The 16,030-nt window shown below is 41.1% G+C and overlaps 1 protein-coding gene across 18 annotated transcripts in view; it reads left to right on the forward strand.

The window, feature by feature from the left end:
- RBFOX2 (RNA binding fox-1 homolog 2) overlaps window positions 1-16,030 on the forward strand; it is a 288,451-nt gene that overhangs the window by 87,004 nt on the left and 185,417 nt on the right. For 16 of the 18 annotated variants that reach the window (XM_055574468.1, XM_055574474.1, XM_055574431.1 and 13 more), the window contains one exon: window positions 5,741-5,791. The exons of the other annotated variants lie outside the window; for them this stretch is intronic. In XM_055574468.1, coding sequence (XP_055430443.1) covers window positions 5,741-5,791 — 51 coding nt within the window. The remainder of the gene's footprint in view (window positions 1-5,740; window positions 5,792-16,030) is intronic. 18 annotated transcript variants of the gene reach the window in all.

Consider the following 16,030-nt stretch of genomic DNA (forward strand, 5'->3'; position numbering starts at 1 on the left):
CTCACTTGTAGGAGGATTTTTTTTTTTCCCTTATAAAAAGTCTTGTGCATTGTTGAACTCAAAGAGTATATATATGGGATAGCCTCTGGGAGTGATGAATCTTTGTTAATGATGCTTTTGGGTGTTTTTGATGACTTTCTTAATCCTCTAATTCCTTTCTCAGTCTTGAAATTTATTGTAAAGGAATAATATGGCATGATTATTAAAAAAGATAATTTGATAAAATGGGAAGAACAGGGGCTTTGGAGTACAACAGACCTGGCTTGAAAGTTTGACTTTCCCACTTATTATCTGTGTTTTATTATCTTCTTCTCTTTGCCACTTTCTCTTCCCTCTCTCCCCATCATCCTAAAACCATGCCTGATTGATTGCTCAGTATCATCATGTTTATCATCAGCATTGTTAAAATCTGGAGGGAATGGTGTTGAAGTAAATGTATGGACTCCAGAACAAACAAGGCTCTTGGGGATTTTGGAAGGAGCCCTGTTTTTGTTCTGGTCCAAGCTGCAGGTTGGCTTCCCAGGTGACTCAGTGCTAAAGAACTTGCTTGCCAAAGCAAGAGATGTGGGTTTGATTCCTGGGTTGAAAAGATCCCTTGGAGAAGGAAATGGCAACCCACTCCATGGGTATGCTTGCCTGGAGAATCCCCATGGACAGAGGAACCTAATCATGGGTTCACAAAGGAGTTGGACATGACTGAGCAACTGAGTAACAACAATAAAGCTACAGGGGTCTCCTCTGTGAAACTTAGTGTGAGAATAGCCAGCCAACATTGCCTATTATTAGTATTTTTAAATAACAAGTTTATTAACCTATAATTCACAGGCCATAAATCTCACCCTTTTAAAGTGTTTTTAGTGGTGTTTAGTGTTTTGGGGTTTTCAGCAAAATCAGAGTTGTGAATCCATCATCACTAATTCCAGGACATTTCCATCACCAAAAGTAAAACACAGTACCCACTAGCAGTCACTCCCTTTAGTCCCTAGACTACTAATCTTCTTTCTTTATGGATTTGCCCATTCTGAATATCTCCTATAAATGAAATTATAATTTGTGGCTTTTGTCTCTGATTTTTTTCACTTAGCATGATGATTTTAAAGTTCATCTTTGTTTTACCAATACTTCATTCCTTTTTTATTGCTAAATAATACTCACTTATACATATACCACACTTTGCCTCTCCATTCATCAGTTGATGGACATTTGTATTATTTCTGCTTTTTGGCTATTATGAAATAACTCTGCCATGTACATTTGTGTACAAGGCTTTCTATGGATGTATGTTTTCAGTTTTTTGGTTACACCTAGTGTGGAATTGCTGGATCACATGGTCACTTTTTTTTTTTTAACATTTTGAGGGATTTCCAAACTGTTTCCAAAGTGAGGCACCATTTTGCACTTCCAACAGCAATGTGAGATTCCAGTTTCTCTGTATCATTGATAATGCTTGTTATTGTCTGACTGTCTGACTATAGCTGTCCTAGTGGGTGTATTTCTCATTATGGTTTTGATGTGCATTTTCCTAATGACCAACAGTGTTGAGTATCTTTTCATGTGCTTACTGGCCATTTGTATATCCTCTTTGGAGAACTTCCTGTTCACAACTTTTGCCCATTTAAAAATTTGGATTATTTGTCTAGGAGTTCTTTTATGTTCTGGAATACAAGTCCCTTGTTGGACAAAGGATTTGCAAATATTTTCTCCCATTCTGTTGTCTAACTTGATGGTATCTTTTCCTTCCCAGCAGTATTGAGACATAATTGGCATTAACAATGTATAAGTTTAATGTGTACAACTTGTTGGTTTGATACACTTGTATATTGCAAAATGATTAATACCATAGCTGTAACTAACACCTGCATCATTGTTACATAATTATCTTTGTGTGTGTCTGTGTGGTGAGAACATTTACAGCCTATTCTCTTAGCAAAGTTCAAGTATATCATACAGTCTTGTTAACTGTAATCACTGTGTGTGTATTAGATCCCCAGAAGTGATGGTGTCCTTTGAAGTACTGAGGTTTTAAGTTTTGATGAAGTTCATTTAATCTGTTTTTCCTTTGTCACTTGTGTTTTTGTAGTTATATCGAAGAAACCATTATGTAATCAAAGGTCATGAAGATTTCCTTTGTTTTCTTTTAAGTGTTGTATGATTTTAGGTCTATGATCTGTCTTGAGTTAATTTTGTATATGGCATAAGACAGAGTTCTAGCTTTATTCTTCAACACGAGATATCCAGGTGTTCCAGCGCCATTTGTTGAAAAGGTTATTCTTTCTTCCATTGTTTTTCTTGGCACACTTTTTAAAACTCAGTTGATCATAACTGCAAGGGTTTATGTCTAGACTCGTAGTTGTACCTCGTTGGTCTATCTGTCTGTTCAAATCAAATCAAACTGTTTTGATTACTGTAGCTTTGTAATGTTAGCCCTTCAACTTTGTTCTTTCTCATGATTGTTTTGGTACCTATCAGTTTTTTTTTTTTGGCACCTATCATTTTTAAAGGCAAATATCTTTGGTGTACTCTCTTTGGGAAGACAATTTATAAATGTCCAAAATAAAGACTTAGGAATAAAAAAAAGAGAACTTGAATTGTGTATGAGTCAGCAACTGAATGCTTAATTTGTTCAGTCGCTCAGTCGTGTCCAACTCTTTGTGATCCCCATGGACTGCAGCATGCCAGGGTTCCCTGTTTTTCACCACCTCCTGGAGCTTGCTCAAACTCATGTCCATCGAGTCAGTGGTGCCATCCAACCATCTCATCCTCTGTCATCCCCTTCTCCTCCTGCCTTCAATCTTTCCCATCATCAGGGTCTTTTCTAGTGAGTCAGCTCTTCGCATCAGGTGGCCAAAGTATTGGAGTTTCAGCTTCAGCATCAGTCTTTCTAATGAATATTCAGGATTGATTTCCTTAAGGATTGACTGGTTTGATCTCCTTGAAGTCCAGTTCAGTTCAGTCACTCAGTTGTGTCTGACTCTTTGTAACCCCATGGACTACAGCACACCAGGTTTCCCTGTCCATCACCAACTCCCAGAGCTTATTCACACTCTTCCATTGAGTTGGTGATGCCATCAAGAGTCTTCTCCAGCACCATGGCTCAAAAGCATCAGTTCTTTGGCATTTAGCTTTCTTTATGGTCCAATTCTCACAATCATACATGACTACTGGAAAAACCATAGCTTTTGACTTATAAAGACCTTCGTGGGCAAAGCAATGTCTCTGCTTTTTAATACGCTGTCCAGGTTTGTCATAGCTTTTCTTCCAAGGAGCAAGTGTCTTTTCATTTTGTGGCTGCAGTCACTATCTGCAGTGATTTTGGAGCCCAAGAAAATAATGTCTGTCACTGTTTCCCTCTCTATTTGCCATGAAGTGATGGGACTGGATGCCATGATCTTTGCTTTTTGAATGTTGAGCTTTAAGCCAGCTTTTTCACTCTCCCCTTTCACCTTCATCAAGAGGCTCTTTAGTTCCGCTTCTCTCTCTGCCCTAAGGGTGGTGTCATCTGCATATCTGAGGTTATTGATATTTCTCCTGGCAATCTTGATTCCAGCTTGTGCTTCATCCAGCTCTGCATTTCACATGATGTACTCTGCATATAAGTTAAATTAGCAGAGTGACAGTATACAGCCTTGACATACTCCTTTCCCAGTTTTAAACCAGTTTGTTGTGCTATGTCCGGTTGTAACTGTTGCTTCCTGACCTGCATACACATTTCTCCGGAGGCAGGTAAGGTGGTCTCGTATTCCCATCTCATAAGAATTTTCCACAGTTAGTTGTGTTCCACACAGTCAGAGCCTTTAGCATAGTTAGTGAAGCAGATGTTTTTTTTGGAATTTTCTTGCTTTTTCTATGCTCCAACGATGCCTAATAATTTCTGATTATTGAACCTTGTTTATTTATTTACACATTCTTTTGAATGTCCAGCATGTGTTAGACACTGTGCTTGACTGTGGGGAAATCATGATGAACAAGACATGGGGTCTATGCAGGGAGCTTAAGTTGACACCTTGCGCTTACATGTTTTTGAAAGGAGTGTGGACTTTTGATGATCAAAGATGTAGATGAAATCAAAGCAGATGTACCATTAGATGGAAGGTTCACTATCTTGTCATAAAAGAAGGTCCTATCAATGAAAATTCTTAACTTACCTTCTGCTAGTAGGAGTGGAAATACAAATGAATTGAAGAAGAGGATGAATCTTTGAGGTAGCTGTATTGAGCACCTTGAAAAAACTACAGAAACACTATTTTCTCATTTACATCTTTATGTGCATGTGTGTCCTCTCCCATTCTAAAGTTCCCTTGGAGGCAAGGGCCTTGTTTTATTCATCTTTCTTACTCTGTCAGTCATCTAAACAGTTCTTGCAAAATATAAGATATTCAATGTATGTAAACTGAATGACTGAATGAGTCAAGTAAGCCATGAGTGAGTGCTCATATGGTATGACCTTATACTTAATTAGGGTTTGCATAGCTTCTATTGGTTACCATTCTAGCCCTCAAGGATCTTGATTTAATGGTTAATGTGGAGATGAGACACTCAGTATGATGTGGGTGTGTGCGTGCTAAGTCACTTCATTTGTGTACAACTCTGCACAATCCCACGGACTGTAGTCCGCCAGACTCCTCTGTCCATGGGATTCTTCAGGCAAGAATGCTGGAGTGGGTCACCATTCCCTCCTCAAGGGGTTCTTCCTGACTGAGGGACTGAACCCATGTGTCTGATGTCTCCTGCATTGGCAGGTGGGTTCTATACCACTGGTGCCACCTGGGAAGACCTACTCAGTATGATACACCTTTAAAAAAAGATGAATTAAATTATAAATAATATGGAAAGTAAATTGTGCAAATAACCTAATAAATTTAACACATATACGTATTAGGAGTCACTTGAGTCCATAGGATGTAGGATGGTAGAGGAAGTCTGGAACAGGGGCAAAACTGAAGGAAGGCAGAGTGATAGAGGGAAGGGACAAAACTTGTTCAGGTCAAGAGGCAGTTCTTAGTAGGGGTGATGCTGTCCCCTTCCCAACGATGGTACTTTTGGAAATATGTGAAGGTTTTTCGTTGTCCAGTGTTCGGGAGTGCTACTGGCTTTTAGAGTTCAGGGGCCAGACATGCTGGAGTCCCATAGTGTGAAGTTAGGAGTTGATCTGCCCCAAATCCCTGGACTGCTCTGTTGGAGAGGCGCTGAGAAGCAAACATTTAGCTGGATGAGGAGGAACACAGTGCTTTATGGATAGTGCTCCTAAGAAAATACTGTTTTTCATTTGTTTTTGTTTGTTTGTTTTTGCTATCCTGCATGCTGAACTCTGGAGAAGGCAATGGCACCCCACTCCAGTACTCTTGCCTGGAAAATCCCATGGACGGAGGAGCCTGGTAGGCTGCAGTCCTTGGGGTCGCTAAGAGTCGGACACGACTGAGCGACTTCACTTTCTCTTTTCACTTTCATGCATTGGAGAAGGAAATGGCAACCCACTCTAGTGTTCTTGCCTGGAGAATCCCAGGGATGGGGAAGCCTGGTGGGCTGCCATCTATGGGGTCACACAGAGTCGGACACGACTGAAGTGAGTTAGCATAGCATAGCATGCTGAACTCAGAGATGTTCATAGGTAGAGTGGAGTAGAGCAGTGGAACACCTTAGGAACTACTGCAGGAATTTATGTCTGATCATTTTGGATGATTCTGATGATTCTTAACACTGTCTTTTGTCTTATGGTTTTCTTTTCTTTTCTTTGTCTCAGAACGAGCCTCTGACCCCAGGTTATCATGGATTCCCAACACGGGACAGCCAGGTTGGTATAAGTTGTTTATAACTCAGATGTGGTGTGTGTGTCTTTTATCTAAGAGTGCTACATGATAGAGAGCATTTCCTGGAATTATTTATTTTGGAGAGTGATTTGGTTAGTTTCAGCAATGAATTTACATTAGCAATATGTAAAACATATTTCTTAACCTTAAAGGTATTGTAATCACATTATTGAAATTGTGGATATTATAAGGGAAAGTCACTCAAGCACAGTTATGATTGCTTTTGTTTTTTCTTTTACAAGCTACATGATAATTTTTTTAACCTGGTTTTCTTGATGTCTCATAATTTTGTGTTGGACTTGTCTGTTTATTCCCAGCCACTTAGCCCCTGCCTGCACAGATTTTTGGAGTCCCTGTGGTAATCAGCAACAAGAAAATTCCATTCTTGTCCCTGGGGGAGTTCAGCCTTATGGTTTTAATCAGGGAAGTTTCTTCTGCCTTTCTTTGTTAGATTAGGGAGGATGATTGGAGAAAGCCCAGGCCCCATTTGTGGGTTAGAGCGAAACTGTCCCCCGCCAAGACATCCTCAGTAAGGTTTAGGGAAGGGTGTAGAACGCCTTCCCTATTTGTGTGCTTTTCGGATCTGGTGAGGTTGACAGAGTTAGGGTAGAACAGGTTAGCCTGCCTCAGAGATATGATATAAGACACCTTGCCTCTGGAATTTACCTCCTGCTGTTTGGAGATATTGATACTCTTCAGGAGATTTAAAAGGGTAGCTCCTAGAAATATCTCTGTATTTCTAGCCATCATTTGTATCTTTGAATGCCTATCCACTGTTCCTTATCAGTTCAGTTCAGTCACTCAGTCGTGTCCAACTCTGTGCAAACCCATGAACCGCAACACGCCAGGCCTCCCTGTCATCACCATCTCCCGGAGTCCACGCAAACCCATGTCCATCAAGTCGGTGATGCCATCCAACCATCTCATCCTCTGTCTTCCCCTTCTCCTCCTGCCCTCAATCTTTCCCAGCATCAGAGTCTTTTCCGGTGAGTCAGCTCTTCACATCAGGTTGCCAAAGTATTGGAGTTTCAGCTTCAGCATCAGTCCTTCCGATGAACACCCAGGACTGATCTCCTTTAGGATGGACTGGTTGGATCTCCTTGCAGTCCAAGGGACTCTCAAGAGTCTTCTCCAACACCACAGTTCAAAAGCATCAGTTCTTCGGCGCTCAGCCTTCTTTATAGTCCAGCTCTCACATGACCACTGGAAAAACCATAACCTTGACTAGATGGACCTTTGTGGACAAAGTGATGTCTCTGCTTCTTAATATGCTGTCTAGGTTGGTCATAACTTTCCTTCCAAGGAGTAATCGTCTTTTAATTTCATGGCTGCAGTCACCATCTGCAGTGATTTTGGAGCCCAGAAAAATGAAGTAAGCCACTGTTTCCACTGTTTCCCCATCTATTTGCCATGAAGTGATGGGACCAGATGCCGTGATCTTCGTTTTCTGAATGTTGAGCTTTAAGCCAACTTTTTCACTCTCCACTTTCACTTTCATCAAGAGGCTTTTTAGTTCTTCTTCACTTTCTGATATAAGGGTGGTGTCATCTGCATATCTGAGATTATGGATAGTTCTCCCCCCAATCTTGATTCCAGCTTGTGCTTCTTCCAGCCCAGCGTTTCTCATGATGTACTCTGCATATAAGTTAAATAAGCAGGGTGACAATATACAGCCTTTACATACTTCTTTTCCTATTTGGAACCACTCTGTTGTTCCATGTCCAGTTCTAACTGTTGCTTCCTGACCTGCATCCAGGTTTCTTAAGAGGCAGGTCAGGTGGTCTAGTATTCCCATCTCTTTCAGAATTTTCCAGTTTCTTGTGATCCACACAAAGGCTTTGGCATAGTCAATAAAGCAGAAATAGATGTTTTTCTGGAACTCTCTTGCTTTTTCCATGATCCAGCGGATGCTGGCAATTTGATCTCTGGTTCCTCTGTCTTTTCTAAAACCAGCTTGAACATCTGGAAGTTCACGGTTCATGTATTGCTGAAGCCTGGCTTGGAGAATTTTGAGCATTACTTTACTAGCATGTGAGATGAGTGCAATTGTGTGGTAGTTTGAGCATTCTTTGGCATTGCCTTTCTTTGGGATTGGAATGAAAACTGCCCTTTTCCAGTCCTGTGGCCACTGCTGAGTTTTCCAAATGTGCTGGCATATTAAGTGCAGCACTTTCACAGCATCATCTTTCAGGATTTGGAATAGCTCAACTGGAATTCCATCACCTCCACTAGCTTTGTTCGTAGTGATGCTTTCTAAGGCCCATTTGACTTCACATTCTAGGATGTCTGGCTCTAGGTGAGTGATCACACCATCGTGATTATCTTGGTCGTGAAGATCTTTTGCGTACAGTTCTTCTGTGTATTCTTGCCACCTCTTCTTACTATCTTCTGCTTCTGTTAGGTCCATACCATTTCTGTCCTTTATCGAGCCCATCTTTGCCTGAAATGTTCCCTTGGTATCTCTAATTTTCTTGAAGAGATCTCTGGTCTTTCCCATTTTATTGTTTTCCTCTATTTCTTTGCATTGATCACTGATAAAGGCTTTCTTATCTCTTTGCTGTTCTTTGGAACTCCGCGTTCAAATGGGTATATCTTTCCTTTCTCCTTTGCTTTTCGCTTTCCTTCTTTTCAGCTATTTGTAAGGCCTTCTCAGACAGCCATTTTCCTTTTTTGCATTTCTTTTTCTTGGGGATGATCTTGATTCCTGTCTCCTGTACTGTGTCACGAACCTCCATCCATAGTTCGTCAGGCACTCTGTCTATCAGATCTAGTCCCTTAAATCTATTTCTCACTTCCGCTGTATAGTCATAAGGGATTTGATTTAGGTCATACCTGAAGGGTCTAGTGGTTTTCTCCACGTTCTTCAATTTCAGTCTGAATTTTCAATCTTATTTGGCAATAAGGAGCTCATGATCTGAGCCACAGTCAGCTCCTGGTCTTGTTTTTGCTGACTATATAGAGCTTCTCCATCTTTGGCTGCAAAGAATGTAATCAATGTGATTTCGGTGTCGACCATCTGGTGATGTCCATGTGTAGAGTCTTCTCTGGTGTTAGGGTTGTCCAAAAAAGTCACTATTATTAGACTTGTCCAATAATGCTCATTAAGGGATGTGCATTATCAGAATGCTAGACCAAGGGGTTGACCTAGTTCCCCTTCCTAGAGCTTAATTAAATCTCATCAAAACCCCTGAAGCTGAGCTTAAAAGGCACTATTTGAGTGCCTTCCAGATTTGGAAGTATTGGCTCAGTTCTTGCATTTCTGGTGTTGAGTTGGCATTAGACTGGTCCAGGTAGGGTATGGCGAAAAGGGGGGAAGAGAAAGTGCTGTTCCTCTCAGTGTTCATCTCCCAGTGGGATCCCTGTTGGCACTGAAGGTCGTTCCTATGGGAGCTTTTGGTGAAAGAGATGGTCATTTACCTCAGACTTAAAGATAATGTAGAAGGTCTTCCTGTTTTCTTTCTGGTTTAGATTTGCCCTAGAACTTCTGTAAGCTGTGAAATTCATGTCCTTTGATAGCAGTTCTATATCCTGGCCATATAATGGAAAAAGTACCATTGCCTGGAGATCTAGGCCCCAGAGATTCTGATTGAGTGGGGCTAAGATTGGGCTTAACCATTCAGGTATATAGAAATTCCTCCAGATGATTTTTGTAGCCAAAATAAAAAACTACAGTCCTCTGAGCTGCTTTGAAATGAGTGACATTTTCTGTTTCACCCTGTACTTTCCACCTAGGACCTTGAAAACATAAGGGATCGTGGTCAGTCTCTGAATCTACTTTTGTATACTAACTCAAATATTTGCTTATAAAATGTTGCTTATTTTGGATATAGGCTTATTTTAGATATAGGAAGGTAAAACTAATTGAAGTTAAGTGTGGGGAACAGACTCACAAAGTTTAAAAGAATCTGAAAAGGTACCGTATAATGTGTCTTCCTGTAGGGATTACAGATCAATAAGGAATTAAGCAGAAGGAATTAAGAGGAATTTGTTAAAGCACAAAAAGTAGTCTCTGCTTAGAACCACTTTATTTTTCCTTTCTTTTACAGCGGGACCCACTTCTGTAGCCTGCACGTTTATTACGCATACTGTCTCTGCTGTGGGCCTATGCAGACCCTTTTGCTGTGGTTTAAAGCTGCTTAATTTACTTTGAGGCACATTCTGATGGTGCCGGTTTATTTTAGTTTAATTTCTTGGGTTTTATTTTGTTTTTCTGTCTGGATCTTTGAATTAGAGACCTTAGTGTAGTGCAAACAGGCAAATATTGAATGGCTGCTTGTTGCATTTGATGAATACAGAATCCAAATGAATCCTGCTAATTAATGCACGTAACCTTGTGAACTCTCACTTTGTGCTGTGAGATTTGGGAGGCATTTATCAGTGTGAAACACTGGTCACTGAGCAGCCTGAGCTGGGCAGAAACTGAACTTGTGGTCTTCACACCTCCCCAGAGTGCTTTGGCTCAGCACATCCAGAGACCAGAGAGTGGAGGTGAAGGTGAACTTTAATTATGTGAATCTTTATTTGTTTTTCCTTATTTTTTTGCATTTCCTTTCTAAGTAAATAGGAACCATCTCCAGACAGAATTCCTCTCAGCATCTAATGGTGATTTTAAAAGAGATAAAAATGACAATCTTTGACTCTGCAGAGTGGGGCTTTCATCAGTATTTTCTCCCCTTATCCTCACCACCACCTCTTGAATGGATAAGGCAAGTATTTCCTTTGGAAACATAAGGAAACAGGCACACAGAGATTAAAGTGACTTATCCACGGTAACAATACAAGTTTGTAGCTGAACTAGCACTGAAATGTGTCCTCTATTTTTGAGGGTCCTTTCCTCTATACTGGCCATTATTGACTTAACAAAGAAAAATGTGGTCATGTGCAGTATTTCTGCTCACTTACTTTATTTATTTATCATTTGGGGGCTTCATAGATCCCTTAACACTGAACTATAAATCTTTGAGTCCATGACCCTGGTTAAGAATTATAACAACAAAGTTCCTTAGCACTAAGTGGGCCAGCATTTCACCATTATGGTGACCCTTTTCACCCTGTTACACACACCCCTGGTAACACATGGAATCAAAAATGTGAGAAGGAAAGGAGGGGAGAAAAATCCACCTGTCACCTCATAGAGGTTTTGCTTTTTTATGCAATTTCAGCTCAGCGTTCTTTCTCAGTCAGTTAACAGGCTTTCAAGGATGGCACTCCATTGCTTTTACAAAGCATTCCGAGCACATCACAGTGCTTGCTGATGTGGTCTCTCCATGGAAGTGGAGGAGACAGACATGTTCCAGATTAGCAGAAGTGAAAACCTGCTCAGAAAGGCTGAATGTTTTATCTCAGGCCACGCAGAATTTTAGGTTGATGACACAGTGTCATGGTTTAGATTCCTAGCTCTGTGATTTATGTGTATATGCACTTGCTTATGATGGAGTTCCCAAGTGTTGATTAAGGCTGGAATACTTTATGGGTTTGTAATGTTCTCTGAATGAGAGAATATTTGTGTGCATTAGCACCAGAGATTTTATTCAGAAGGGACCTGGGAACAGCAGACTGATTAAAAGGGGCCTTGGTTCTGCATAGAAACTAATTATTTCTGCTAATGTTTTTTTTTTTTTTTTTTTCTTTTTGGAATGGTTTTCAGGGGCCCCTAGGAACTAGGAACTACAGTCGGAGAGGGCGATGGCACCCCACTCCAGTGCTCTTGCCTGGAAAATCCAATGGATGGAGGAGCCTGGTGGGCTGCAGTCCATGGGGTCGTGAAGAGTCGGACACGATTGAGTGACTTCACTTTCACACATTGGAGAAGGAAATGGCAACCCACTCCAGTGTTCTTGCCTGGAGAATCCCAGGGACTCGGGAGCCTGGTGGGCAACCATCTATGGGGTCGCACAGAGTCAGATACGACTGAAGTGATTTTAGCAGCAGCAGCAGGAACTACAGTGGGAGTCCTAAACCTAGACCTTGCCTGTCACCTCTTGGTGCTACAACATTATATCTGCTGTAATTAGGGTGACTGTATATAGTTTATCATTCAAGTTGGGGCAATTTTGAGAGAGTAAAGGGATGCTAGTGTTTAAATAGTCTGAGGCAGATCTTGATGAATGGGATGTATGGTCATCCTAGCTATGATTGAAGAAATACAGAGAGTATCCCCTTAACCGGTCCCTGGAGGAGGGCATGGCAGCCCACTCCAGTATTGTCTCCTGGAGAAGCCCATGGCCAGAGCAGCCTGGCAGGCTACAGTCCCTGGGGTCGCAGAGAATTGGACTGAGCAACTAAGCACCCCTTAACTGGAGTGCTAAGGTTTGGGATTATGGCTTGGGGCATTGCCCACACTCGACCTGTGGGCATGAAGCATTGCCATTCATATTGGAGATGAGAGCACACTCTTGGTTGGGTTTCAGGTGTTGAATCAGCTAAGGAACTGGAATGTTAGTCCATTATTTTGCAGTTTACAGGGTGTGCTTCCATGTGTCAGTATGTTCAGCTTTGATCTTCACAACAGCTCTGCTAGGAAGGTCAGGCTTTATTATCCCTACTTTGAACCTAAGAAAACCAAAGTAGAGATTTTTTTTTTTTTTTTTTTTTTTTTGAGGAAGCCCCTGGCATTGGACTTACTAGGAAAAGACTTTTTTTAATTAATTATTTTAATTGGAGGATAATTTACAATATTTTGATGGTTTTTTCCATACTTTCCCAACATGAATCAGCCACAGGTATACATGTGTTCCCTGATCCTGAAACCCCCCTCCCCCACCTCCCTACCCACCCTGTCCCTCAAAGCAGAGATTTTTAAATGAATTTCCCCTTGTCACATAGTTAGCGGCACAATTAGACAGGAGCCCTGGATTTTCAGCCTCCGAGTCTTGTAGTTTCCTCTTGTACTCTTCTGTCAGTGTTCTCTCCTCTTTAAATGGGGATGTTCTCATCCTCCTGTGGCAAGATAAGATATTACGGAATCTTTGGAGAAATCTTTGGAGAATGTAACAGCACGGAAAGTCTTCATATGAACTGGAAGTTCCTTGCATGGCTTACTTCTGTCAAGTTTTCTTCCTATTTTGTTTGTTAAAATAACTTACGGTCTACAATTTATCTTTTTTTATTTTATGAATTTACATATTTTTGCTTGCTGGCTACACTATGGACTATGATTGTGATTTGCTGTTTACATTAGAGAACACTGCTTTCCTGGGAGTGTCAAGAAGAACATGCCCATGAGGAATGAAATAAAACTCCTGTTATAATTTTGGATTTTTAATACAAAGAAAAGTAATGGCACAGTGTTAGACTCTGATTTTTTAAGTGCTAGTCAGTGGCTCCTTAAAGAGTTTTTTCCGTCAGTTTTCTAAAAATCTGTCCAAGAGCTGTTATATGGACATGATAAAGTGATTCCAACAAAATGGGAATTTCAAAGAAGATGACAGATGTGACTGAGATAATTAGGGATTTAAATTTGGAGTAGCAGTCTTACTTTTAATTTAGAGGGAAGATTATAAATTTATCTAAGGGATTTTTATCCCCAAAGTATTTTCTTTCTTCTTAAGGATTTTTAATTTCCCCTTTTCTCACCAGTTATCTTTTTTTTTTTAATCCCCAGAATGAACTTTACTTTTGTCCAGTTTTTCGCAAATGAACTTTTAGGGCTTATTTTCATTGGGAGCCATGGGCAATAGCAATTGAGTTTTCTGTCATACTCATTTGTTTTGGTGGCAAAGAAATGATGGCTGTTTTTCTTTCCTTGGGGTGATTTGGAATGGAGGACATAGTAAGGGTGTTGAAGGTCTTATGAGCTCAGCACTTTCAAGCTTAAAAAAGATGGCAGTTTCTAGTAAACAATAGCTTTTACATCATGACCCAGTATACTCACACACGCACATATACAAAAATAAGAGTTAAATTAGTCTTACCAAAATTTCTTATCCATACTGTGTTCTTCAGTTCAGTTCAGTTCAGTCTCTCAGTCATGTCCGACTCTTTGCGACCCCATGAATCAGGGCATGCCAGGCCTCCCTGTCCATCACCAACTCCCGGAGTTCACTCAAACTCATGTCCATTGAGTTGGTGATGCCATCCAGCCATCTCATCCTCTGTCGTCCCCTTCTCCTCCTGCCCCCAATCCCTCCCAGCATCAGGGTCTTTTCCAATAAGTCAGCTCTTCGCATGAGGTGGCCAAAGTACTGGAGTTTTAGCTTCAGCATCAGTCCTTCCAATGAACACCCAGGGCTGATCTCCTTCAGAATGGACTGGTTGGATCTCCTTGCAGTCCAAGGGACTCTCAAGAGTCTTCTCCAACACCACAGTTCAAAAGCATCAACTCTTCCCCGCTCAGCTTTCTTCACAGTCCAACTCTCACATCCATACATGACCACTGGAAAAACCATAGCCTTGATTAGACAGACCTTTGTTGGCTAAGTAATGTCTCTGCTTTTCAATATGCTATCTAGGTTGGTCATAACTTTCCTTCCAAGGAGTAAGCGTCTTTTAATTTCATGGCTGCAGTCACCATCTGCAGAGATTTTGGAGCCCATAAAAATAAAGTCTGGCACTGTCTCCACTGTTTCCCCATCTATTTGCCATGAAGTGGTGGGACCAGATGCCATGATCTTAGTTTTCTGAATGTTGAGCTTTAAGCCAACTTTTTCACTCTCCTCTTTCACTTTCATCAAGAGGCTCTTTAGTTCCTCTTCACTTTCTGCCATAAGGGTGGTGTCATCTGCATAACTGAGGTTATTGATATTTCTCCCTGCAATCTTGATTCCAGCTTGTGCTTCTTCCAGCCCAGCGTTTCTCATGATGTACTCTGCATATAAGTTAAATAAGCAGGGTGACAATATACAGCCTTGACGTACTCCTTTTCGTATTTGGAACCAGTCTGTTGTTCCATGTCCAGTTCTAACTGTTGCTTCCTGACCTGCATATGGGTTTCTCAGGAGGCAGGTCAGGTGGTCTGGTATTCCCATCTCTTTCAGAATTTCCCACAGTTTTTTTGTGATCCACACAGTCAAAGGCTTTGGCATAGTCAATAAAGCAAAAATAGATGTTTTTCTGGAACTCTCTTGCTTTTTCCATGATCCAGCGGATGCTGGCAATTTGATCTCTGGTTCCTCTGCCTTTTCTAAAACCAGCTTGAACATCTGGAAGTTCACGGTTCACGTATTGCTGAAGCCTGGCTTGGAGATTTTGAGCATTACTTTACTAGCATGTGAGATGAGTGCAATTGTGTGGTAGTTTGAGCATTCTTTGGCATTGCCTTTCTTTGGGATTGGAATGAAAACTGACCTTTTGCAGTCCTGTGGCCACTGCTGAGTTTTCCAAATGTGCTGGCATATTGAGTGCAGCACTTTCACAGCATCATCTTCCAGGATTTGAAATAGCTCAACTGGAATTCCATCACCTCCACTAACTTTGTTCGTAATGATGCTTCCTAAAGCCCACCTGCCTTCACATTCCAGGATATCTGGCTCTAGATGAGTGATCACACCATCGTTATTCTCTGTGGTATTTTCTATTCTATTCCATTAAAAAAAAAAAAAACTGTTGATTGTGACTAACAATTAATTGACCAGAATTGATTTCCTGAACTCACTAATGGATTGCAGTTTGCAGTTTTGAAAAATAAGATTCGAGTAATTGTTGTTCTTAAAATGCCATCCTAGAGAAACCTCATACATAGCCTTTAGCTGTCACTTTTCCATCCTTTGCACACATGCGCCATTGAGCTGCTTTCTATGTGTATTTGCCTATTCTGGACATTTAATGAAAACATAATCGTACAGTATCTGGTCTTGGCTCAGATGGTAAAGTGTCTGTCTACAATGTGGGAGACCTGGGTTCGATCCCTGGGTCAGGAAGATTCCCTGGAGAAGGAAATGGCAACCCACTCCAGTAGTCTTGCCTAGAAAGTCCCATGGACAGAGGAGCCTGGTGCAGGCTACCGTCCATGGGGTCACAAAGAGTCGGACACGACTGAGGGACTTCACTCACTGGCTTTAGTGACTGGCTTCTTTCACTTGGTGTAATGTTTTCAGCGTTCATCCGTGTTGTAGCGTGTATCAGTACTTTGTATTTTTGATGGAATAGTATCTCACTGTATGGATTTAGGAGTATGTTTATGTGAGCTCATTGCCTACCTCTGTAATTCATCTCCTGCCCCTCTCTTACTTACTGTCAGCTTCAGCTGCATTGGCCATTCTTTGCATTTTATAGCTTTTGGAGCT

Source organism: Bubalus kerabau, chromosome 1 (genome assembly GCF_029407905.1).
Source record: "Bubalus kerabau isolate K-KA32 ecotype Philippines breed swamp buffalo chromosome 1, PCC_UOA_SB_1v2, whole genome shotgun sequence".
Classification (NCBI taxonomy): Eukaryota; Metazoa; Chordata; class Mammalia; order Artiodactyla; family Bovidae; genus Bubalus; species Bubalus kerabau.